At 42.2% G+C, this 27,567-nt stretch overlaps 1 protein-coding gene and 1 long non-coding RNA gene across 3 annotated transcripts in view; one reads left to right on the top strand and one right to left on the bottom strand.

Moving 5' to 3' along the window:
* Positions 1-27,567, top strand: part of kirrel3a (kirre like nephrin family adhesion molecule 3a) — a 615,794-nt gene that overhangs the window by 571,848 nt on the left and 16,379 nt on the right. The window contains exons 12-14 of one of the 2 annotated variants that reach the window (XM_072593027.1): positions 1,087-1,194; positions 2,565-2,732; positions 25,144-25,253. In XM_072593027.1, the coding sequence (XP_072449128.1) occupies positions 1,087-1,194; positions 2,565-2,732; positions 25,144-25,253 (386 nt within the window). The remainder of the gene's footprint in view (positions 1-1,086; positions 1,195-2,564; positions 2,733-25,143; positions 25,254-27,567) is intronic. The other variant, XM_072593028.1, reaches the window with a different exon arrangement.
* Positions 17,471-27,567, bottom strand: part of LOC140494086 (uncharacterized) — a 58,596-nt gene continuing 48,499 nt past the window's right edge. Inside the window, exon 4 of the long non-coding RNA XR_011963906.1 lies at positions 17,471-25,221. This is a non-coding gene — a long non-coding RNA (uncharacterized lncRNA). The remainder of the gene's footprint in view (positions 25,222-27,567) is intronic.

Consider the following 27,567-nt stretch of genomic DNA (forward strand, 5'->3'; position numbering starts at 1 on the left):
GACTCACGCTTTAATGCAAAGGACAGCTTCAGTCCTCTTTACTATATAATCCTGTACTACTGCTACAGTTTTTTTGCTCCTCCCACAAATGGCTTTCTGTAACTCGGTCAATTAGCACATCCATCTTCTGGCTCCCAGTCTTATTCAAGTAAGCGCTAGGCACCTCAAACCTGTCAGACAATCGTAAAGCGACAAAAAAACTGCAGATGCTGGATTCCAATGTCAACAAGTAGGAGGCTGGAAGAACACAGCATGCTAGGCAGCATCGGGGGTACAGAAGTCTGAGAATTGTAAAGACTAAGGATCCTATATATCTTAGGTCCCCACATCTGTTTCACTCTCAGTCGCACTCTCCTATCCTTGCTCATTGAGCAAATCAGAAGACTCTATCCTAATGGGTGCCACTGCCACCTGAAATGAAGTCTCAGTAACGTTCCTCCTCCCTGATTCATTGCAGTTCAGCCTGCAGCTCAGTCTGAGCCAGAAGTCTTGAGTAACAAACACTTGACCCAAATGTTCTTGCCCTAGATCAGCTTGGGTGAAGATGGCATATTTCCAGAACCTAATGGACATTTTCCCCAACAATCAATGATAGTCTTGTGGTCACCAATAACTGAGACTAGCTATTCCAGATATATTATTTGAACTAAAGTTCCCCAGTTGCGGTGGTAGAATTTGAACCCTTGTTCCCAGGCCATTAACCTGGACCTCTGGATTATTACAATGATATTACCACTGTGCCATAATCTTCCTTTATGCAAGGTAAAGAATAATTACCCTTGACAAGAATGGTGAGGTCTTCAGTTCCCTACACATTGGGCTGTGCTCTCCATCATCATAGAACTAAAGCAGAGCAACAGCCACTGGCAAAAGCCAGAGGAAGATGCCACATACCAACTTCATCCTGGGCAAGAAGTGCCTCTTATTCATGCTTAACTAATACAGCAGCCATGCAATCATGGACAGATGTTTGAATGCACTTCCTGTCCACCATCTTACACATTTCACTGTACATCAATAACTTTGACAGTCTTTTGTTACCATCACTCTGCTCATTCTGATGCAGGCTGTGCTTTATCCCAACAGAGGCGCTCTCACTGGCTGTTGTCATTGGCGTAGCAGTTGGTGCTGGAGTGGCATTCGTTGTCGTCTTGGCAACCATCACGGTTATCTGCTGCTCACGCTCCCAGAGAAGTAAGTGCCTATGTGGGATGTGAGCTTCTCATGATCAAAAGGTAAAACGCCCAATCCATGCATTCAGTATGAGGGCAAAACTATGGTGAGATGGAGTTCAATGTTGGCAAATGTGAGGATTTCTACAATACACAGAAAAGCAACAAATTATCGCATTTTATGAATGACATCAAACTAAGAACAGAAGTGAAGTCTGATTACATCCATAACCAGTGGGACAGGTATAAAAAAAATTAAAGGAGTGGTAGTTACAATACAGTTTAACAGAGCATTAATCAGACCCTAAGGTGGAGAACTGTTCAGCTTTGCACGTAGCGCTCCAACAGCAATGAGGATTGGGTTTGGCTGCTGTACCAAAACCATCTGTTAGAGGGTTAAAATTATCAAGCAGGTTGCACAGATTCAGCTTGTGTTCCACTGAGCAGAGAAGATTGAAGAGTGATCTCAGAGTTGCTTAAACTTTTAACCATATTCAGGTTATATACAGAGAAACTGGTGTGGGAATCATGAGTGAGTGACCATAATCTTTCTATTTGAGCTGGGCCATTCAGGAGTGAAATTGGAAGCACATTTTCCACACAAAAGCCAGAAAAATATGAAATTCTCTTCCCTGAATCCCAGAATGAAGAACTCATATTACTTGGAAATGGCTCACGTCAGAAATGCAGTTCCATTTTAATGTGGGTGAGATTTGTTCAGACTAGTACGAGTAAGTTTCAAATATTCTTGGTTTTCTCCTTTTTCAGGGACACTTGGAGCTTTCAATAAATTCATTTTTGTTGGGTAAGGATATGAAAAAGTATGGAGCATGAGTAAGTCAGTAGAGTTGATGAGCAGATCCACCATGATTACATAGAATCTTGGAGAAGCATCAAGAGACTTACTCCTGTTCCTATATTCCTATGTTTCCACAAACCCACCCATCCCTCTTCCAGTTTTAACCTTCCAATTACACTCACCCACTCATTCAGCTATCTTACATGGTCTTGGCCTCCTTCCCAATCATAGCTGGACCTTTCTTCAGAGATGCATCTTTCATCTCAGGCACGTCCACCTTTCTACCACATCTACCATTCAACCAAGCCTCTCAACTCCATGTCCTAACCGTAACCAACAAAATGGGGCAGAAAGTAATTTGTACAAAGGCAGGTCAGTAATTTTGAACAATGTATTTGACCGCTGGAAACTGCAGAACTGAGGAGTCTGATGCCATTCACACGTGTTTGCACTTTGAAGGGGCTACAGGCACACAATCAACTGTACCGCTCAGTTAAAAAAAACCCATGAGCAAAAAAATTGGAAGCTAAAGATTTTGCAAGTAGTTGGTTGGAGTGCCGCTCACTTTAATATTCCAGAGTATTTCATTACAGCTCGAAAGAAACATTCATGGTGGATAAGGAAAATCCCATCTGGTATACGTATTGACAATTGTCAAGTGAAGAGTTTTCTTCCATCCTTTACAAAGACTAACTGTCTAAGAGAGATTAAACCATTGAGACGGCATCACTTTACTTTCATCAACAGAAAACGAAGTTCAGGTAATGTCTATCCAAACCCCACCTCTTGTGAATTATGATGTGTAACTGTAGAGTAGCTTCCTTCACATTGCTTGTCAACATAATGAGATGTTGTCTCCCCACAACACTTCACCAACTCACCTTGACTCCCCACCTTCTGCACTAGGTGGGCAATCTCATCTTGTCACCTCACAGCCTCAACCAGAAAACATTCAGTGAGAGCATAAATCTTCACAGGTGGCAAGCATTAGTTGTTTTGACTTGGCCTCTTCAACTGCCAAAAGTCATGCTTACATCCCAAATTCACTGCAAATAATGTTCCATTGAATGTGTCTCTGTTATTGGTCCCTTGCTTTGAATCTCACCCTGCATTCTTCTCCTGTCCCTGCTGAAATTAAGACTCATCACATTGCCAACTCTTTCCCGTTGTTTATCAAGTGCTTGAAAATATATGACTCCTTCCTCTTCACAAGTTTCTTTGCCCTTAAATTCTATGGGTATTTTTTACAAGTGAGTTCTAGTGTCCTTGAAACAAAACTTCTTGAATCACCTTATTTTATCTTCCACGTTGGTTCTGTCCTCAGTTTCTTCAAATAATGGATGTATCTGCACATTTGTCATAGGTGACATTGTCTGGTGTGGTTCAGTGTGTAGCACTCTTGCTTCTGAGGTTGTGGTGTAAGCCTCAGTCCAATGGCTTGAATGCGACAGATCATGTGAGGGAGTGCAGCTCTGTTGGAGATACTGTCTTGCAGATGTGATGTTAAACTAAGGCCTGTCTGCCTAGCTGAATGGATGTAAAAGCTTGAATCAATAGATGGATGAAGCTGGAAAAGTACATCAGGTCAGGCAGTATTTGAGAAGCAGGGAAGTCCCTGCAGAAAGCAGACAGGATGGGGAAGGAAATATCTTTTTGGTGGCGGGTTCTGATTACAGGTGGCAGAAATGTCACAGGATGATGAGTTGGATTGGGAGGTTGGTGGGGTGGTTCATGAGGACCAAGGAGACTCATTATTGCGAGACCAAGGGGACCAAGGAATCCTTATTGTTGTTGGGGAAAGGGGGTTTGAGGGCAGAAGTACAGGAAATGGAGATGCGATTGAGGGCATCCTTAATTACCGAGGAGGGTAAACTAGGAACCCTAAAATAGGAGGATATCTGGGGTGTCCTCAAGTAAAACAACTCACCCTCAGAGCAGATATGGAAGAATTGAGAGTATGAGATAGCATTTTTGCAGGAGGGTAGGTGAGAGCAGGTGTAGTCGAGGTTGTTGTGGGAATCAGTGGGTTTGACATGGATGTCAGTGGTGAGTCAGTTTCAGGAGATGGAGGCTGAGAGATCCAGGAAGGGGAGGGAGGTGTCAGAAATGGTTCAGATGAATTTGAGGGCGGGATGGAAGGCGTTGGTGAAGTTGAACTGCTCGAGCTCCTCCCAGGAGCACGAGGCAGCACTGATGCAGTCATCAATATAGCTGAGAAAGAGATGAGGGGTAGTGCTGGTGCAGTTGTGGAAGAGGGACTGTTCCACGACTCCTACAAAGAGGCAAGCATAGCTTCAGCCCATGTGGGTGCCCAGGGCCACCCCTTTGGTTTGCAGGGAATAGGAGGCATCAAACGAAAAATTGTTGAGGGTGAGGACCAGTTCTGCCAAGTGAATGAGAGTATCAGTGGAGGGGAACTGGTTGAGCCTATGGGAGAGGAAGAAGTGGAGGGCTTTTAGGCTGACTATGTGGGGAATCCAGGTGTAAAGGGCTGGTAGGTCCATGGTGAAGGTAAGGTGTTGGGGCCAAGGAATTGAAAGCTTTGTAAGAGGTGGAAGGAATGGGTTGTGCCACAAATGTGAGTAGGGAGTTCCTGAACAAAGGGGAAAGAACAGGGTCAAGGTAGGAGGAGATAAGCTCTGTGGGCCAGGAGTAGGAAGAGACAATGGATCCACCAGGGCAGTCAGGTTTATGAATTTTGGGTAGGAGATAGAAATGGACAGTGCAGGGTTGGGGAACTATCAGGTTGGAGGCTGTGGACAGGGGATCTCCCGAAATGATGAGGTTGTTATTGGTCTGGTGATGGCTTGGCGATCAGAGGTGGGATCATAAACGAATGGATGGTAGGAGGACGTTTCAGAAAGTTGGTGTCTCGTCTCAGCAATGCACAAGTCAGTGTGCCATACTACTGCCATGCCCCCTCACCTTATCAGCGGCTTTAATGGTGAGGTTGGGGTCAGAGCAAAGGGAGCAGAGGACTGGGTGTTCCACTGGAGAGAGGTTGACATAAGTGAGAGGGGTGAAGAGATTCAAGCGATTGATGTCACAGTGGCAGTTTGAGATGAAAGAGTCGAAGAAAGGTAGGAGGCCAGGACGAGGTGTCCAGGAGAATGGAATTTGCCGTTGACAGGAGAAGAGGCCATTAGAGGGTGGGTTGGATTCCCATTCAAAGAAATAGGTGCAGAGACGAAGGAAAAAGAGCTCAACATCATGATGTGCATGGAATTCGTTCACATGTGAGCATAGGGGGATGAAGGTGAGCCCTTTGCTGAGGACTGACAGTTCATCCTCAGTGAGGGGGAGATCTAGGGTGATGATGAATACCTGGCAGAGCTTAAGACTGGGGCTGAGTGTAGAGCTAGGGCCAGGAGTGGGAGTGGAGACTATATCAGGAATGGGTGTGCGTACTGGAGCGGTCACGGGGGCAGAAGCAGAACCCAGTTGTAAATGATGTTGGCAGAAGCGGCAGTCACACAATCTATAGTAGTGATTGCAGCATGCATGTGGTCAATGACGCCAGACTGATCCTGGAGGTCAGATATGAGGTTAGAATGTTGAATGGTTGAAGAGATTTGTGTATGGAGTTAAGTATAAGAGAGTTTGGTGTATGACAGCATTTGATATCTGGCAGAGCAGAGGAAAAACATTTGTTGAGGGTGTGGATCTTCTGAGAACAAAGTACAGTAGTGGTCCTTTGCAAGTCTGGGAGACACAGGCTCTGAGCTGGGACAGGGCCAACTGCAGGGAGAGAAGGTGTCAGTGCATGGCAGAGAGCATGGAGCTGAGAATCTGCGGGGAGAAATGTTTGTTGAGGCACTATAGATAGCAATTGTCACAGTTGTGTCCAAATTGTGAAGGTGTGAAAATTATTTGGAATCCTTTGGGGGGGATGAATCGGTTTCGTAGACAGGCAATGAGGAAGGAGACATGGCTCTAGTAGCGAGATTGCTTCAGAATGTGGTTGAAGAGCTTCAGGGCTGAGTAGGCAACTAGGGGCTTGCAGTGGGAGAGAGACGCACTGACCTCTGTTTGGAGGAAGGAGGAAAACTTCTTTAAGGTGAGCATCCTTAGAACAGCCAGAGTCAATAGTCAAAATAGTCAAGCCGAAACCAGTCATCAAGCCCAGAAGTTCATTTGGGGTGGGGGAGGAGGGGGGTTGCTGGGGTAGGGTAGGTGGAATTATGATAGGTTTTTTAATGCAGGTCATTGTGATTGGTCAATGGGAAGAGTGGAGCAGATAGCTGAGTAAGAAGGTGGACAGGTTAAGTCAGGTCAGGAGATGAGGGCTGGAAATGCGATAGGATGGGGGTGGAGGGATCTTGATGCTAATGAGGTCAATATTGAAGTCAATTTCCCCAGGGAAAATATCAGGTATTGTTCCTCCAGATTACATCTCGCCTTACTCTAACAGTGGAGGAGGCCAAGGATGGACATGTCGCCAGTGGAGTGGGAGGGAGAATTAAAATGGATGACAACCAGAAGGTTGGTTTGTTTGACTTATGCAGAGTGTGCTGATGCTCCACAAACTGGTCCCCAAGTCTGTGTTTGTGCTCCCCAATATAAAGGAGACCACATCAGGAGCAAAGAATACAATGTATCAGGTTGGATGAAGTGCAAGTGAATCCTGCTGGATCTGGAAGGATTATTTGGGGCCTTCGACAGAGGTAAGAGGGAGATGTTGGGGCAGGTGTTGCACCTCCTATGGTTGTAGGGAAAGGTATCAGATGTGGTGAAGAAGTTGGTGGGGAATGTAGACTTTACAAGGGAGTTGCGGAATGAATAGTCCCTGCGGAAAGTGGACAGGGTGGGGAAGGAAATATCTTTTGGTTGTGTGTTCTGATTGTAGGTGTGAAAACGTCGGATGATGATGCATTGGGATTCAGAGGTTTTTGGAGTGGTCAGTGAGGAGTAAGGGGACTATCCTTGTTGTTGGGGGGGGGAAGGGTGTTTGAGAGCAGAAATGCAGGAAGTGGAGGCGATGTGGTTGAGTGCATAATTAATTACCAAGGAGAGGAAACTTCAGTCCCTAAAGTAGGAGGGTATCTGGGATATCCTGGATAGAACACCTCATCCTGGGAACAGATTTGGCAAAGACGAAGAATCGAGAGTATGGCCATGCAGGTATGATTTCAACAAGGAAGGAACAGTTCTCCTCTGTCCTGGTTAACACTTATTCCTTGACCAAGACTGCAGAAACAGATTGTCTGGTCATAATCACATTACTGTTGAAACGAGATTGCTGTATAAACAATGGCTGTCACACATTTTAGGTTAAAAAGCCAATAAAAACTGAATGTGTGAAGAAACTTAACATCTGTGGAAAGTGAAGTAGAATCAACATTTTGAGTCTGATATGAATCTCTTTCGGAAGTCATGAAAAGACATTGGTTGATGGTAAAATACTTTGGGAGGTCCTGAAGTTCTGAAAAACATGGAAGAAATACAAGTCCCAGGCTCTTATTGTGTGGTGGTTGTCCCGACTTCTGGGTTAGGAGGTTCCAATTCAAATCGCACTTGCCCTGGAGGTTTATCACAATATATTTGAAAAGGTGATAAAAATATTTTCAGAAATACAAGTCCATGGTTGTTGCACAGAACTATGAAGCAGGGAATCTGGTTTATGAACAGTTAAACCAGTTACATATTTCACACCATATCCAATTCCTTTCTCAACTGTAGGTCTGCAGTTTCATCATTACTTAACCTTCTTTACCATCCAAAGCCAATTTATCCTCCTTTCCTTTGCAGTGTCAAATGGGTGGCACTGACACTGAAATAAAAACAGGATGAGCCCCTACCAGAACTCAAAATACTTGGGGGCAGTAGGCAAATTCACTCCCAAACTCCCCAAAACACCCAGGAACCTAAATCATGAGGGGGCAGCCAGAGATAAGAGACAAGTCACCCTCATAAGCAACATTCCATTGAAGTTGTGTGGCTGAACATGCATGCAGCTTTACAGATTCCCCACACATTCACAGCACTAAACTCTGGTTTCAGAAGTGACTGCCACACATGGCCCCTGGATGTCCAGTCATAAGAAAAAGTAGAATGATCAGCATTTGATGGATGAGCTGCTCCTCCAATGTCAGGCTGCATCACTCCCCTGCTTACTATTGACAGGTTGTTGTTTACAGCCTGGATCAATAGTGCATAGAGTAAGGCACTGAGAAAGAAAAGGAAGTTATGAGTTACCAACAGAGAAGCCTTTTTTCTGGGGTTTGAGTAGAGGGAAGCCCAAGGAAGGGGTGACTGACAATAGACAATAGATGCAGGAATAGGCCATTCAGCCCTTTGAGGCTGCACCACCATTCAATATGATCATGGCTGATCATCCTTTATCAGTATCCTGTTCCTGACTTATCTCCATAAGCCTTGATTCCACAATCCTTGAGAGCTCTATCCAACTCTTTCTTAAATGAATCCAGAGACTGGGCCTCCACTGCCCTCTGGGGCAGAGCATTCCACACAGCCACCACTCTCTGGGTGAAGAAGTTTCTCCTCATCTCTGTCCTAAATGGTCTACCCCGTATTTTTAAGCTGTGTCCTCTGGTTCGGCACTCACCCATCAGCAGAAACATGTTTCCTGCCTCCAGAGTGTCCAATCCTTTAATAATCTTATTAGTCTCAATCAGATCCACTCTCAGTCTTCTAAACGCAAGAGTAAACAAGCCCAGTCACTCCAGTCTTTCAGTGTAAGGTAATCCCGCCATTCCAGGAATTGACCTCGTGAACCTACGCTGCACTCCCTCAATAGCCAGAATGTCTTTCCTCAAATTTGGAGACCAGAACTGCACACAGTACTCCAGATGTGGTCTCACCAGGGCCCTGTACAGCTGAATAACCTCTTTGCTTCAATACTCAATCCCTCATGTTATGAAAGCCAGCATGCTATTAGCCTTCTTCACTACTTGCTGTACCTGCATGCTTACCTTCATTGACTGGTGTACAAGAACACCCAGATCTCTCTGTACTGCCCCTTTACCTAAATAGATTCCATTTAGGTAGTAATCTGCCTTCCTGTTCTTGCCACCAAAGTGGATAACCATACATTTATCCACATTAAACTGCATCTACCATGCATCTGTCCACTCACCTAACTTGTCCAGGTCACCCTGTAATCTCCTAACATTCTCATCACATTTCACCCTGCCACCCAGCTTAGTATCATCAGCAAATTTGCTAATATTATTACTAATACTATCTTCTATATCATTAACATATATTGTAAAAAGCTGCAGTCCCAGTACTGATCCCTGCGGTACCCCACTGGTCACTGCCTGCCATTCCGAAATGGAGCCGTTTATCACTACTCTTTGTTTCCAGTCAGCCAACCAACTTTCAATCCAAGTTAGTAATTTGCCCCCAATATCATGCGCCCTAATTTTGTTTACTAACCTCCTATGTGGGACTTTATCAAAAGCTTTCTGAAAGTCCAGGTACACTACATCTACTGGATCTCCCTCGTCCATCTTCAGAGTTACATCCTCAAAAAATTCAAGAAGATTAGTCAAGCATGATTTCCCCTTCATAAATCCATGCTGACCCTGACCTATCCTGTTACTACTATCCAAATGTGTCGTAATTTCATCCTTTATAATAGATTCCAGCATCTTTCCCACCACTGAGGTCAGACTAACTGGTCTATAATTTACTGCTTTCTCTCTCCCACCCTTCTTAAAAAGTCATATAACATTAGCCACCCCCTAATCAGCAGGAACGAATCCCGAATCTATCGAACTCGAAAAATAATCACCAACGCATCCACGATTTCTCAAGCCACCTTCTTCAGTACCCTGGGATGTAGACCATCAGGCCCCAGGGACTTATCAACCTTCAGACCTAACAATCTCTCCAACACCAATTCCAGGCAAATATAAAGTCCCTTCAGTTCAGGTCCTTCAGCCACTGTTACCTCAGGGAGATTGCTTGTGTCTTCCCCAGTGAACACAGATCTGAAGTACTAATTGAATTCTTCTGCCATTTCTTTGTTCCCCGTAATATATTCCCCTGTTTCTGTCTTCAAGGGCCCAATTTTAGTCTTAACCATTTTCTTTTGCCTTTCACATACCTAAAAAACTTTTACTATCCTCCTTTATATTATGGCCAGTTTACCTTCGTACCTCATTTTTTCTCTGCGTATTTCCTTCTTAGTAATCCTCTGTTGCTCTTTAAAAGCTTCCCAGTCCTCGTTTTCCCACTTATCTTTGCTATGTTATACTTTTTCTCTTTTAACTTTATATGTTTCTTAACTTCCCTCGTCAGCCACGGCCACCCATCCCTCCTCCTAGGATCTTTCTTCCTTTTTGGAATGAACTGATCCTGCAACTTCTGCATTATACACAGAAATATCCGCCATTGTTCCTCCACTGTCATCCCTGCTAAGGTATTGCACCATTGAACTTTGGAGCTATAAAGGAGGAGCTGGCCAAAGTTCCCTTTATTCAACAGAAAAATTGTCACTTCCGATTGTACCCTCTCCCTCTCAAATTGCAGATTGAAGCTTATTGTATTATGAATTGCAGATTGAAGCTTATTGTATTATACTGAGATACTGGCATCAGGTAGCCATCTGCTGGGTAAATGGGACTGCTGCTGTGAAGATGGAGGTTTGAAGAATGATGGGGAAGGAACAGAATGCATATGGGTTCCAAGGGATGTCAATGCTGTATGCAAGGTTGGGGTAGGGAAGATACTTCAAGAGGTGGTGTGCAGGATAGAAGGGATGATTGAGAGGTAGGCTGGGGTGTGGCCTGCCATGTTGCAGTAGTGGAAAAGAAAGTGTGGGGAAGCAGGAGACAGGAAACAAGAAAAAAAATCTTAAACCTATTAACAAAAACAACTCAGTTCACCCAGAGTTGTGAAAATCTGAAATCACTGAGATCATGAATTTCTTACAAATGACTGTGGAATCTCAAATTTAAAGCTACATATTTTGATCAGTTATTAAATGGCGGGGGGGGGGGGGGGGGGGGAAGGGGTGAGGGGATTTGTGGTTAATGTAATGAACATTTTGTCTATTGTTATATTTAAATCAGTCTGGTAAGTCTTCATGGTACTCCCTCCATAGCCAGAATATTCTGATAAGGAGGAGTTTGCATGTTTTCACCAGGTCTATGTGGGTTTCCTCTGGGAGTTGTGTAGGTTATGTGGATTGGCCATGCTAAAATGTCTATAATGTCCAGGCTAGGTGGATTAGCCATGGTAAATATGGAGTTATGGGGATGTGTGTGTGTGTGTGTGTGTGTGTGGGAGAGTGGGGGGTGATGGGTCTTGGTGGAATGTTCTTTGGACTCAATGTGCAGACTCGATGGGTTGAATGGCCTCTTTCTACACTATAGCGATTCTATGAGATAAAAACTGCAAACCATATTCTAGGTGTGGTCTAACCAATGCCTTGTATTATTGCAACAAGACATCCCTACTCCTGTATTCAAATCCTCTTGCTATGCTTATTTTCAGTAAATGATGTACAAACAAGGCCACCCGTGTCTCATTACATCTCCTCCTTTCCCAATTGCCATTCAGGTAATAAATCTGCCTTTCTGTTTTTGCAATCAAAGTGGATAACCTCACATTTACTCAACTGATACTTCATCTGCCATTCATTTTCACAGTCACTTAACTTGCCCAAATCACTCTCAAGCACCTCTGCATACTCCTCATAATTCACCTTCCCACCCAGCTTTGTGCCATCTACAAACTTGGAAGTATTATATTTAGTTTTCTTATCTAAACCATTAATATATATTGTGAATAGCTGGAGCACTGATCCCTATAGTACCCTACTAGTCACTGCCTGCCACTCAGAAAAAGATCTTTTCATTCCGACTCTCCAAATGTTTCCTGTCTGCTAATCATTTCTCTATCCATGTCAGTACACTATCCCCAATTTAGTACACTATAATGTTGCAAACTAGTCTCTTACAAGGGACCTTGCCGTTTAAGAAATTAATACTTACCTCGTACTCTGTGGTCTTAAGCTTCATGGTCAATCGGTAATTTTGGGGAATTTTGATGAATTATTCAAATCCTGCCTCTGTGAGAGTCCAAGTCCTGATTTAGTCAACACAGAAAGATCTGCGTGCAGGTATTATTACTGGCTGACTGCAAAACCTAACAGTGGGTTAGAGAGAGTGGGAAAGGAGCCCCTGAAAATCAAAAATGAGTTCCCAAAAGTCAAGAAGCAGCCCTCAAGAAAATCTGAAGATTAACCCCCAAGATAAGAAATATGTTGGCTGGCCTCTTAACTTTGAACAAAGATCAGTATAGCTCCATTAGGGTCTGTGCTATGGATGAGATTTGCTGTCAGTAGAAGTAGAGAGATGAAGGTGATTTTCTCCTTTTCTGCCTTTTCCTTGGCTCCACAGACTTTACCCAATAATGTAATCTGGGAACCCTCCCTTCCCCATGTCAGATTACATTTCTGATAGCTAGTTACAGGAATCATAATCGAGAGAGGCCTGCATTTCCCTATGCTCTTGGCCAGCATATAGTGACTTGGTTTTATGTTTAGAAAGAAAATGGTGAATCATACATTTGTTTACAACTCCTTGAATAAATAATGGGTTGAATTTCGCATTAGTAGTGTCACTGGGAACAGACCACCTGATACTACAGTGAATGAGAGACCAGCATGACTGCTCCCAAGCTGTAATCCTTAATACCAGTCATAGAGCACCAAGAGATGTCAGAGAAGTAGTGGAGATTGCACAACATTTTCCATCAATTTATGTGCTTCCAACAAGTCTTTGATTCCTCTTCTCTTGGTTTTAAATTCATTATAATTTATGACCCAAAAAAGCTGTTGTCTAAGAGTGGTATCTTCTACACCAGACTGAGTCCTTCACTCACCAGGACAGCAATGGAACATTCTTGAACAGAGCCAGGCAGACAGCCCACTACTTTCTCTGTGTAAAATCAGACTGAGGGCATGTTAGATGGGAAAGGTAACTGCAGAGATCCTGTCATTAAACTCTAATGACTGTTTTTGTGATAATGAAAAGATTATTGGAAACAAAATGACAACTCATGAACATTACCACATCTCCAAAATAGGGCCCCCAAGTAGAAGTCAAAGAGCACTCTAATCAGATCCCTCACCCAACTGCTCATGCCTATTATCTCCATCCTTTCCTTTTTCTTTAACATGCTTTCCTCGTGACTGTGGTCAGTCTTACAAAAGACATCTGATAAAGTTCCTAGAGAAAGGCCATCAGTAAAATGGAATGCTTTGACAATGCCTTGTAAGGCTTGGTATTAGGTGAGAAATTTCAAAACAAAAAGAAAAGCAGGTGGTACCTGTCAGCGGAGTTACACTAGCATTGGCTTGGGATGATGAATAAGTGATTTGAATACAAAGCCCATGGTTGTTAGGGACATTAGCAACTTGGATTCAAAAATCCATTGCTATTTTGTCAAACTCACAAATGTTGTTAGACTGGAAAAGGCAACAGAATGAATGAGAGAGAATAGATCAGAACTCATACAACAGACTGTGCAAAATATGCTGGTGGTAGAAAAATGGCAGATAAATTGATTACTGAGTATATCATGTCCTGAACAAAGGAATATCATGTTCTCCATGAATAATGATGAAAAGAACAATAGTGTATCAAGAAAGGAACCAGGCTCTTAATCATCTTGAGGTTCTGTATAAACAGCTGATGCAATGAATAAAGCCAAGATAATGCCTATAGAAGTAAAAGTCAGGGCACATCAACTGCTCTTACTAAACCCCAATTTCAGCATGGTGTCCAGTTCAAATTTGAGTTTGAGAATTGAAGCCTTAGTTATGAAGAAAGAGAGAAGGAATATTGATTTTTCAGCATTGAAGAGATACCAAATGTGATCCTTTCAGGATGTACAAGAAAATAAACAGGATAGACAATGGGGTGAATTTCACAGAGACAATGGTGAGTCTCAGTCACCAGGTGGAGAGCTGTCAAAAAACCCACCTTGCTTTCTTTAAAGAAGACCCACAAAATTGCGAGACAATCAAGTGATTAACAGGCCAGTAGCAAGACTCCCAAGGTTCGGAGAACACCTGCCTGTGTAGACCTATCACAGACTGGCAGCGCTTCCACTCAGAAATGCCACCAGGAGATGAAGGTTGCTGCTGGAAATGCAGCAACTGGAGGCCTAGAGTCACAGAGCCAGTGAGGGCAGAGGTGAATGATAGCAGGAGGGTTTCACAGCATCAGAGCTGCAGGTGAACCTCCCTCCACTCGGAAGCTGTACCTCTCAATTAGGCTTTAATGAACCAGAGTTTCCATTCCACCATCCCAAAGACTACAAACAATCCACACAGTCATGCTCTCTTCATGGTTACAGGCTCGACTGCTAGCAGAAGATGAGATCCTATCGCATTAATATCCTATTTAAGGATCTGAATTGGTGGCAGGGCAGAAGACATATTCATGGACCTTTCTATCGTGGACTTAATTGGGATGGAGGTGGGAGGATAGCTGTCACTTCACTTGTCACCCTTCCTCCCAATTAAATGTCCACTGCTTCCAAATTCACCATGGGAGAAATCATAAAATACCTTTCACGGACAGAGGAAATAGACCAGAATAATTTTTAAAAATCCATCCGGTTGTAATTATCAAAATTTGCTTATGTAGTTACCCTCTTTTGAAGGATGGGCCTGTTGGGCTGAATTGCCTCGAGATGTAATGAGATGGTTATTACATGCCACAGATTTAACTTGTTTGTCACAGTGAAAACAAATCAGATCTATGCTGGCTGTGAACTTACACCAAATCCTGTTTAGCTATGCTCCCAGTAAAGGAACAACCCCATTTTCAACTTCTGATTCTTTTCAATTCCTTCTGTACTTTCACCCCTCTCTTTCGCTGCAGCTTGCGGCACTCAGAGGTATCTGCACTCCTTTTAATTCTGGATGATTTTAATCAGTTTGCTACTAGTGGCCAAGCCTTTTTTTGTCTCAACCCTTAGTTTGGTGTTCCCTACCTAAGCCTCTGTCTCACCATCTTGTTTTCTTCCTTTAATACATTTCTTAAAGCATTGTGCCAATTATTTACTCATCTACCCTATTATCTCCTTATATGGCATTTGTCAAATTTTGTTAAAGTATAAATATAAATATAAAAAGTATAAATATCAGGAATCTGAACCAAACCATTCCCTGTTGCCTCTGGGATGTTTTTGTCAAAATTGGCATCAAACAATTATTAACATGAACCTCTTATAATTTGTTGACAATTCAAACTTCAGTTTTCTTCCAACTTCCCCTATAATATACTCCCACTTCTTGTGCTGGTTCTCATTGTGTCTTGCCTCAATACAAGCAGGCTTGCTTAAATCTAATAAACTCCCAGTGCAATGATAATGTGCTGACTCTACCACCCTTACTACTGAATGCAAGCTGTTTGATTGTGGCTGACTGGACTACACCTGAAGTCTGTTCCTCTGATTCAGATATGAGTTTGTGTTTAATGCCTGTGATTAAGACAGGTATCTAACAGGAGGGGTAGGAAATTCCAATTCCAATCTCTTATGCATCCCCATGGTTTTTGCTCCTGAGAACATAGCTGTGAAATGCCTTGCAAGTTTTTACTAAATGTGCTGTGCAAATAAAAATTGTTGGTTTTGCTGATTTAAGTTTCAACTCAGGACTTTTTAAACTTTCTCAGCTCCTTCCTTCTATTTTTATAAGAGTTTCTCAGTAGAGACATGAAGCATTTCACATGGTGCACTGAAATGGTATCTCTGAAACTTCGAACCATTTTCTCATGTTATTTAAACAAGGGATAAGCAGAGACAAGCAAGACCACTTGCCAAGACCACTGTGTGTTTAGAATGTTAAAGACAAGAAACGAAGGTTGAGAAAATTGAACAGCTTATGAGCTGAGAGAATAATAACTATCCCTGAGAATTGAAGCTCAAGAATGATGGAAATTTAGAAAAACCTGTATTAGGAGAAGAAGCTGTATCTGAAACTATGGGATTACAAAGATAGATTCCGACCACTGGACTCATCCTGATTGAAGAATCAACAAAGGCAATATGAGCTCCAGGGATAAGCAAAATTGCCCCAAAAGATTTTAAAGGCAATATGACAAGGATTCAGGCTAGGTCATTCTTCATGTGAACACAAAAGAAAGTAAATGAGTAAGATTAGAGATTGCTGGAGCATGGATTTACAAGGTCTGCAAAATCATCTTGCAAAAAAGATCTGAGGCACAAGAGAAATTAACTAAACTATAATTGTAAACAAAATAAATTTGTTACAACCAAATTGTATGTGTGCAAAAGTCAGAGAGAGAAACATTGCGAGTTTAAGAAAAATGATTACTCTTAATTGTTCAAGTTCTAGGGACCACCAATTAACAAGCTGTCAGCTAGAAAGGTGACAGCCATGTCTCAGTGGATATCTCTCTTATCTCTGGGTCAGAAGGTTGTTGGACACAATCCATATCTACAGACTTAAGCTGATGCTGACACTGCAGTATAGCAGAGAGAAACTGTTACACTTCCAGAAGTGCTGTCTGTAGGATTAGATGTCAGATCAAGATCTTGCCTGTCCTGTCAGATGGACGCAAAAAATCCATGACACTATTTTGATGGAAAGCATGGAAGTTCTTCCTGGTGTTTAGATTAATATTTAACCTCAGGTAATATCAAAAGCAGGTTATCTGGTCATTTTGAAGGAAGCAGTAGCCACTTAACTACCGATCCAGAGACCAAGGCCAATGTTCCAGAGACACAAATTCAAACTGCACCTTAGCAGCTAGTGCAATTTAAATTCAACTAACAAATTCAAAACTTGTTTCAGTAATAATGACCATGATAACCACCATCAATTGCTGTAAAAACCTATCTCATTCAATCAGGGGTCAGTCAGCTCAGTTGGCTGGACAGCTGGTTTGTGATGAGAGTGACACCAATAGCATGGGCTCAATTCCTGTATCAGTTGATGTTACCATGAAAGGCTCATCTTCTCAACCTCCCAGTTGCTTGAAGAGTGATGAATTTTAGGTTAAACCACCACCAGTCATCTCTCAATGAGAGAGCAACCCTATAGTCCAGTCAGAGTAAGGTGACTTTTACCTGATTTATTAACATTCTTTACGAAGTGAAAGCTAGTATCCTTACACCATCTGGTCGACATATGACGTATGACGGCAGACCCATAGCAATATAGTTGACTCTTAACTGCCTTCTAAAATAGACAAGCAAGCTACTCACTTTAAGAGCAATGAGAGATTTTAAATGTTGATCTTGCTAGTTTACCCACATCTCTTGAATTTATCATGTTGCTTGTAGGAGCCTGCTGTGAGCAAATTGGCTGCTAGGTTTCCTATATCAAAAGCAGCTGCTTCAAAAATTACTTAATTAACTTTAGAGTGTCTCAGAACCTTCTCAGGCCATGACTAGGCAATATAAAATTAAATGATTTATTTAAATGATAAGCCAGGTATACTGAACAGTAAGCATAAATTAATATATTATCATAAATACAATAAAAGCACACTATCATTTTCAGGATAAATCAGGTGTTCTTCCCAACAGTTCCATATCACAGCTTCTCCTTGGAGTCTATTGTTATTAGGTTCAGCATAATGACTGAAAGAATGTCAGCCCACAATATACTCTCAAAAGCCTTTTATGACCATTTTGGAGGCGACAACATTAAAAATGAAGTGTATCTTTCTGACTCCATTATCTGATCAGCCATCAACAGGATTTAAAACTGTATTTCCACACAAAATAATCAAACATATTCTCCAATAGATGAAACTAAACATCTTTACTAATGAGCAAACAAAGAATCACAATCAATGTAAATTCAGGTAGTACCGGCCTATTCTTTCTTTTGAACTGTACACTAATTGGCTGAGTGTAATACATTAGAAATGGTATACTAAGACACTATAGGTCATAGATGACAGGTGCAACATTAAAGGGTTCACTGAGTATTGCTACAGCAGTGCCAGTGATTATGATAGATATCTTTAAACCTTTAATTCCAATCCTTTACTTTCTGATGATTTAACAGGCACTGGGACTTTGGGACAAATATACTGGAGCATCCAGTGGAGCATGAGGATCAATAATTATAATAATTACAACAGCTTTAACACCACAACCAGATCATTTTGGAGGAGGCAACATTAAAAATTAAGTGTATCTTAGTGACTCCATTATTTGATCAGCCATTAACAGGATGCAAAACTCTATTTCTACATAAAATAATCAAACATATTCAAAAGATGAAACTAGACATTTTCACTCATGGCTACAACCCAGTCTCTGATGTTTATTTCAATGATGGAGATACCAGTGGGTGTAAGGACATGCTGCAGTGCCTCTGGTTCTGCTGCCTCTAGTTGTGCACTTGCTTGTCCAACAATAGAAAGGGGAGTGTCGGGTGTAATCAATCTGGGTGATGTAGTTGTGATGGTAAAGTAACTAGCAATGACATATAGAAACAAGGCTTGAATCAGCATGGGGGAATGAGGTGAAGCTGTGCCAATAACTGGATTGCCGAAATGTAATTGACTATTGTATGATACATTGAGCAGTAACTGAGGTTAGTAATACTAGTTCACTGACTTTGACAACTCATGTGACATCATTGAATGTGTCGCAGCATCCCATCCAGGTCCATTAAGTTTGGCCCCTAGTATTGACCAGCAAGGATATCTAACCCCTGACCTCTAGCACTGACCAGCAACGTTCTCTCTTTGTCTTTGCAGAAACCTTCTGTGCATGGTAGCCTCACTTGACCTTTCTGTAGGAAGGCCTGTAGTACTGCCTCCAAAAACCTTGGAATCCCCTCTTTTCAAATTATATCATTCATCAGAGCTCTCCAACTTCTAAATCCTTTTCAGAACACTTCCTACATCTGCTACAACCACAGAACCTCATCCCAGCCCCTCCTTTAAGACTTTCAGATTAGCTTCAACCCACACCAGTTTATCAGAGCTTTATGGATTTAAAATGTGTTAATCACTGTCTGCATCCTGCAAACATTTGCACAAAGCATGTATGCCACTGGCATCAGAGGCAACAATCAGAGGGTAATCCCATATTCCAATATCCCATAAATTTTCAGCTTCTATCCAATTTCATTTTATCTCCAGTATTCGTGCTACAACTGTCTCTGCTTCCTCTGGTTTAGTTTGTTTCTGGTGGCTTTCTTCCCTATACTTTCCTTTTCAGTTTTAAAGCATCCCCCATTAAAACTTTAAGCTTAAAGGAGAGCCTCTAACAAGAAAACTCCTTGCAAGTGTCCAGTGTGTTAATATTCAGCAAAACCCATGTACTTCTGGAGCAAATGTAAGTAATCACTCCATTAATACAACAGTGCAGAATCAGCATATATTCTAGCTGTTTCTGGACAATATGCTAAAAAGTGGAATTTCCTAAGCAAACAAAGAATCACAATCAATGTAAATTCAGGCAGTACTAGCCTTTTCTTTTTTTGAACTGTACACTAATTGGCTACAGTGTAGTGTATTAGAATTGGTGTACAGAGATACTATAGGTCATATATGACAACATGTGTAACATTGAAGGGTTCACTGAGCATTGCTACAGCAGTGATTATGATAGGTATTTACAAACCTTTAATTCTACCCCTTTATCTCCTGATAATGTAACAGACTCTGGGATTTTGGGACAAATGTACTGGGGCATCCAATGGAGCATGAGGATCAATAATTACAACTAACAAGCTTTAATAGCACAAAGCAAACTGCTAAGTAGCAAAGTCCAGCTGCTCACTCAGCCATTTGATGTCCAACATAATACGGTAAAGAATAGAGCTAAGAGCTATAATAAAGAAAATAAAGATAACGTGGGATCGGTAACTGTTCAAAGTATGTGATGTGTTGGGCACTGATTGATTTATCCATGTACAGCCTAAACACAGACCTTTCCTTACGTACCATGCTGGAGGCTGCCTCCAGAACAGTGTAAGAATACTACAGGTAAATAATACACCTATTATAAAAATTGTTGCCATTTGAAATTTGACATTTTTTTAACTGTCCTGATGAATGCAAGACGTAAACCTACAGCAATGTGTCTCTATCAGCAACTGCTGAGTTCTACACAACTAGGGGCATGAGTACTATTGATTTTGGGACAGGACTACCACAGGTCATGAGCGGATAGGTGAGAAGGGAGATCGGCAGGTAGGACAGGTCATGAGGACAGTGCTGAGCTGGAAGGTTGGAGCTGAGGTAAGGTTGGGGAGGGGAAATGAGGAAACTGGTGAAGTCCACATTGATGCCCTGGGGTTGAAGTGTTCCGAGGCAGAAGGTGAGGCGTTCTTCCTCCAGGCGTCAGATAGTGAGGGAGGAGGAGGCCCAGGACCTGCATGTCCTTGGGAGAGTGGGATGGGGAGTTAAAATGTTGGGCCACGGGCAGTGGGGTTGTTTGGTGCGGGTGTCCTGGAGATGTTCCCTGAAGTGCTCTGCGAGGAGGCGTCTAGTCTCCCAATGTACAGCAGACCGCATCGGGAGCAATGGATACAATAAATGACATTGGTGGATGTGCTGGTGAAACTTTGATGGATGGGGAAGGCTCCTTTGGAGCTTTGGATGGAGGTGAGGGCGGAGGTGTGGGCGCAGTTTTTACAGTTCCTGCAGTGGCAGGGGAGGGTGCCAAGATGGGAGGGTGGACCTGACCAGGTAGTCACGGAGGGAACTGTCAATGGGTTTTGTTGAAATGAAATTTTCTAATCAAACTGCTGAGAGGTGTCATTACACATCTCTGGAGCAGATGAAATATGAATGCTAGCCTTCAGACTGGTGAAGTCCACATTGATGCCCTGCACTGCACTACAAAAACCCTACTAGTCCTGTTGAAGTGCTGGCAAACAATTGAGGACAGCTGAAATTGATTGCCCATTCATTGGACTCCTCACTTCATTTAGTCAAGACATGCAAGATGTAACTCTGTCCCAAATAATAACTCCCATTTTGTCTATTGTTACTTCTACTTCAATAAGGTATTGTAGTTAGTTTGACAGACTTTCAGCTCGATGACATTCGTCTTGTTTATTCAGCCTTCTGAGTTCCAACATCTCCCCCACCCCCCAATATCAACATCCATATGGGATGCACATGTTCACCTCTACACTTGCATTGTGTTTTATCCTCAGCACTTTACCATCCCTGGTCACTGCCGCGATTCTCTACCATCGCCTCTTTACTACAATCACTGTTCATTTTGATAAGACAAACCTGGGCAGGACTTACACAATTAATGGTGGGGCCCTGGGGAGTGTTGTAGAACAGAGAGATCCAGTTAGTTAGCAGGTGCATAATTCATTGAAAGTTTTGACAGGTAGACAGGATGGTGAAGACATCAGTGGGCACACTTGCCTTCATTGCTCAGACCACTGAATAGTTGGGATGTCATGTTGCAGTTGTACAAAGCATTAGTGAGGCCACTTTTGGAGTACTGTATACGGTTCTAGTCTCCCTGCTTTAGGAAGGATATTATTAAATTGGAGAGGGTGTAGGAAAAATTGACAAGGATGTTACTGGGACTGAAGGATTTGAGTTATAAGGAGAGGCTGGATAGGCTGGGAGCGTAGGCAATTAATGGGTGACCTTATAGAGGTTTATAAAATCATGAGGGGCATAGATCAGGTAAATAGCAAAGGTCTTTTCTCCCATAGGCTGGGGGAGTTTGGGAGGGGGTGGGGCACCTAGTGGTACTGTCGCTAGACTTTTAATTCAGAGACCTAGATAATGTTCTGGGGACCTGGGTTCAAATCGTGCCATGGCAGATGGTGTAATTTGAACTCAATAAAATCTGGAAGTAAGAATCAATTGGTAGAAAAACCCATCTGGTTCATTAATGCCCTTTCGGGAAGGAATCTGCTGTCCTTACCCAGTCTGGCCTACATGCGATGCCAGACCCACAGCTATGTGGTTGATTCTTAACTGCCCTCCGGGCAATAAATGCTGGCTTGACCAGCAACATCTCATCCTGTGAATTAACTTTTAACAGGTCTAAAACTAGAGAGCATAATTATAAGGTGAGAGCAGAAAGACTTAAAAGGGATCTGAGGGGCAACATTTTCATACAGAGGTGGCGCATATGTGGAATGAACAGCCAGAGCAAGTAGTAGATGTAGATACAGTTACAATATTTAAAGGACATTTGGACAGGTACATGAATAGGAAAGTTTTAGAAAAATATGGACCAACCGCAGGCAAACGGGCTGGTTTAGTTTGGGAAAAGCAGTCTGCATGGATGGGTTGGACCAAAAGATCTGTTTCTGTATCATATGACTCTATGACTCTTTCATAGAAGCTACTGGATCTCAAGGTCCCCCCTCCCCTCAGAAGCCACCAGAAGTTCCTTGACAATTTCCACCCAACCCCACAAATCAACCACAAAAGAGCCATTTACACACCATATGTCAACTTTGAAATTCCCAAATACAACATACAGCAATCCCTACAATTATTCCCTCTAAATCACGAGCACCCCTCCTACAGACCAAGCCCAGATGTGAGTTGGCGTCAATATGGATGACATTGGGCAGATCCTGCGCCACACTGGACTTATTTCAGGACAGCAAAACCCAGACATACTGGAGCCTAATTCCTAAATTAACTGGATCATACCCCCAAACATACAGTCAAAGCAGTAAGTAATGACCCCAGGCAGTATTGGCTGATACCCACAACTGCATATGTGGCTAATCTGGAAATGCACACAATTCTAGACTTTTTGTGTCAAGTGAAGTTTCACTGGGCCTATTTGCAAAGACTACACTGCACATGCGTAGATAGGAGGCTTTATGTTGTAACGGGGTTCAGTTGTAAAGAGTAAGTGAATAGTAAGTGAGAAGATATTTGGAGGAGGGGATTTGTGTGGGGGGAATTAGAGGGGAATCAGGTGTGGAGCGAGACTGTCCCACCGACCCTATTTAAATGTGGATGCACTGGTATCAGGAGACACAACTTTCCAGCTGCATTCCTAAATTTTGCTGTTGGGTTTCCGAATTATTGTGTTTCTTGATTGGCTATGAGTTAGTCGTGAAATCGAAGTATATACCAGCAAGTTGTCATATTAATTAGATCAAAGTACATAAGGATTGACTTCACAGCATCTGGTGACATATGTGACCCACCATGTGAACCTCATTACTAAAGATTTCTCAATAGTGTCTATCTGATTTTTGGCCTCTTGCCTGATTGAGTTCATTTACATGGCCATTCTTCTCACTGTGGTCAGGAGTGGACAATCCTGCTCATCACATCAGTAGATTAAGAACTTAGCCAAAAGAGGAAATCTTCAAAGGAACTTCAAAGGAGAAGTGGGGGGGCTAGAGAGACATCGTTACATAAGGAAGGCATTCAAGATTGTTCCATATTGCTGAACATTCCTTGTTTTGAGATCAAAACTCTGGACCCATACTCCTCAAACCACACTCAGAGCATTTTCATCACACAGACTGCAGCAAGGTCACCATCAAGTTCTCAAAGAAAACTGGGATTAGCAACTAATGCTGATTCGAGAAGATATTCTCAATGCCATGAATGAAACAAATAAATAAATCTGTTCTAATTTAACCAAAGCTTCAGAAACTTGTCTAGTTTTGTTTACAAACCCATTAGTGGCATTTGAAGCTTGGAATCTTCACCAAGAGGAATTACATCCCTGAGTGATGAGGAAAGGTTGAAAAACTTGGGTCTCCAGGCATAGGCAGAGATAGATCACAAGAGAAGATACACACATACAGTAACTTAGCACGGCTTTCTGACTTTGCAGTTAATTGAGATCCCACCAGCAGCAGTAGCTGGTCTCAATGGTTCACTAGTTTTCATCTAGGTCCCATTAGTGGTGGGAGGGAAATTCGTCAAGATACCAGAAAAATATTTCCTGCAGCAAGATATGTGAAGCATCATGGAGTAAATATTATCTGTGAAGCAACTTGTTCTTTAAACCAAAAACAGAATTCTCCCATTTATTTTAGCACAACCAAAGAAGCACACTTCATAGGTTAATGCTGAATTTTCTTTTAAGTAGATATTCAATTTTGCCAAAATCAGCCCGAAATGATTCTTAACCTTGATGGTTTACATCTGTTCATTGTTTTTCATAACCTGGTAACTTCTAACTCCAGAACTGACTTTCAAGATAAGATCCCTCTGTTACAGGTCATGTGAACCTTCCAGCTTCATTTTAACTCTTCATGAACTTGTTGTTTTCAGCTAAGTATGTGTTTTCACTAGCATTCCAACACAGTAAACCACAGAGATGTTCAACCTTCAGCAGCTCTCTTTGTCATTTGGAATTTGGCAGACTAATCTGTCCGTGATATATTTGTCTATAATCTTATATCGTAATTGATTACTCTGGATACTCACATCTCAAAGCCATTAACAATAGCAATAGGAATCATGAGTCTTGGATTCAGGTAACTATCCTCAAGAGCTCAACTATTTTTCATCTTGGAACTAAAATCACAACAGTTTACTATCAGCTTTTCTCACCATCTTTCTAGGAGTTTGCAGACTCATAGCCCAACTACTGTTTACACACAGGTTGTTACCATTGTCTCTGGTGTAAGCAGTTTGCATTCTCCTGCCCAGCAAGAGAGTCTGGGCTCACTTTAATCTTTAATAATCAAACTATGAACGCTTGTAAACATCAGAACAAATTACATGACCCTTTTCATTTTACCTTAAATTAGACATCATCCCAAAACATAAGAAGCTCATAAATCTCATAATTGTAACATTTTTCATCAAATGAACAACATGTAAAACAATGCTGCATCCCCTCAGTACTACAATAGGGTAGTCAATCTAAAGTATGAAGATCATAGGTCCAATCTTGTAGAGGATAGCAAAGGATTAGAAAAAGGGAACTGCAGAAGACTGCATTAAATGAAAGTTTCATCAAAAGAAGTGTTAAAGCAGGAGAAAATAAATTTAGACTGGAGCCAGGAAGTCCATCAGAGTGTCCATTACTTAGACTGGCAGATGATGGATTTAGGGTGGAGAGGTGTAGAAATCCATGTAATCATTTAAAGAGCGGTTTTTCAATTGTATATCCTTCTGTACACTAATCTGTACTCCACGCTTCTCAGTGTTTGACTGCTCATTAATTCCTAAATATGACTGTTCAGTGGAGGAGATGTTTGATTTCTGTGCTGTGGCTGTTTTTCAGATGGTAAAGGTGACGTCTCTGCGAAGAATGATATCCGTGTAGAGATAGTCCACAAAGATCATAATGGTACCCAGCAACCTGGAGAACAGACAACAATTAAAAATGTGATGGTGAGTTCAGGACTTTTCCAGCAGCTGCTCTTATCCACATTCTTACTGACTTAATGGACAGAGGAACTGTTTATGTAATGTGATAACCACAAGAAGCACATGGTTCAGCTCCAGGGTCCAAGACCCCATCCTGTCTGTAATAAACTAACTGATCACAATCAGGATAGTGGTATACAACTGTGACAAGAGTTACAGAATAGAACACTAAGCCATGGTTCCTGCTTCTAAACACAAGTATAGTGAGAGCTCATATACTCAGTTACCATGCACACTCGGTATAAATGCACAGCTGCATAGTACACACAGAATGACAAGCTGTCCAACACTGCTCAATTACAGAATGAGCACCGTTCCCACATTGCACACAGCATGAATACACAGCCTCACAGTGCAGTGACAATAAGGACACATAGTTCCACAGTGCATACTGACAACATGAACATATTCAATGTGTTAATGCCCTCCAGAATACCTCCATTGTATTATGTGGTACTATCCACGTACTAAATGAGACAGACTTTGAATACATCTATGTAGCTCTATAATGTTTACTTACAGTACAAATACAGAATTAAATTATATATTGATAGTATGAACACAATCCATAGAATACATGGTAGTATGAACGGAGTCTACAGAAAACATGGAAGTTTCAAAGAAATTAAACCGGGGGAACCAACTAGCCTCAGTCTAGGCACTAGAAATGACAACAGCAAAAACAGTCATCACCCTGCAAAGTCCTCCTTACTAACATCTAGGGGTTACTGCCAAAATTGGGAGAGCCGTCTCAGATTAGTAAAACATCAGCTTCACAGCAAAATCATATCTGATAGACAATGTTCCAGATGCCACCATCACCATCCCCATCATTTCCCACTAGTAAGACAGGCCCAGCAGATGTTGTGACACACTGGTATTCAAAGAACAAAGAATGAATAAAATTTACAGCCCAGGAACAGGCCCTTCAGCCCTCCAAGCCTGAGCCAATCCAAATCCTAACCATCTGCATCCCTCTGCCTCCCAGCTAGTCATGCATCTGCCCAGACCCACCTTAAACGAATCTACCATGCCTGCCTCTACTACCTCTGCTGGCAACGCATTCCAGGCAGCTACCACCCTCTGTGTAAAGTACTTGCCGCGTATTTGCCCCTTAAACTTTTCACCTCTCACCTTGAACACGTGACCTCTCGTTATTGAATCCCTCACTGTGGGAAAAAGTTTATCTCTATCTACCCTGACTATACCTTCATGATTTTGTAGACCTCAATCAGATCCCCCTCAATCTCCTCTTTTCTAATGAAAACAATCTTAACCTACTCAATCTCTCTTCGATAAGGTTCCCCACCGTAGGCTATTGTACAAAATGCGGAGGAATGGGATTGTGGGAGATATAGCAGTTTGGATCAGTAATTGGCTTGCTGAAAGAAGACTGGTGATTGATGGGAAATGTTCATCCTGGAGTCCATTTACCAGTGGTGTACTGCAAGGGTCGGTGTTGGGTCCACTGCTGTTCGTCATTTTTATAAACGACCTGGATGAGGGCGTAGAAGGGTGGGTTAGTAAATTTGCAGATGACACTAAGGTCGGTGGAGTTGTGGATAGAGACGAAGGATGTAGTAGGTTATAGAGAAACATAGATAAGCTGCAGACCTGGGCTGAGAGGTGGCAAATGGAGTTTAATGTGGATAAGTGAGATGATTCATTTTGGTCGGAGTAACTGGGCTAATGGTAAGATTCTTGATAGTGCAGATGAGCAGAGAGATCTCGGTGTCCAGGTACACAGATCCTTGAAAGTTGCCACCCAGGTTGACAGGGCTGTTAAGAAGGCATACAGTGTTTTAGCTTTTATTAATAAAGGGATCGAGTTCCGGAACCATGAGGTTATGCTACAGCTGTACTCGGCCGCACTTGGAGTATTGTGTACAGTTCTGATCACCGCATTATAAGGAGGATGTGGAAGCTTTGGAAAGGGTGCAGAGGAGATTTACTAGGATGTTGCCTGGTATGGAGGGAAGGTCTTACGAGGAAAGGCTGAGGGACTTGAGGCTGTTTTCATTAGAGAGAGGAAGGTTGAGAGGTGACTTAACAAAGACATACAAGATAATCAGAGGGTTAGATAGGGTGGACAGCCTTTTTCCAAGAATGGTGACAGCGAGCACGAGGGGGCATAGCTTTAAATTGAGGGGTGATAGATATAAGACAGATGTCAGAGGTAGTTTCTTTACTCAGAGAGTAGTAAGGGTATGGAATGCTTTGCCTGCAACAGTAGTAGATTTGCCAACTTTAAGTATATTTAAGTCATCATTGGACAAGC

The sequence above is a fragment of the Chiloscyllium punctatum genome, chromosome 23 (assembly GCF_047496795.1).
Source record: "Chiloscyllium punctatum isolate Juve2018m chromosome 23, sChiPun1.3, whole genome shotgun sequence".
NCBI lineage: Eukaryota > Metazoa > Chordata > Chondrichthyes > Orectolobiformes > Hemiscylliidae > Chiloscyllium > Chiloscyllium punctatum.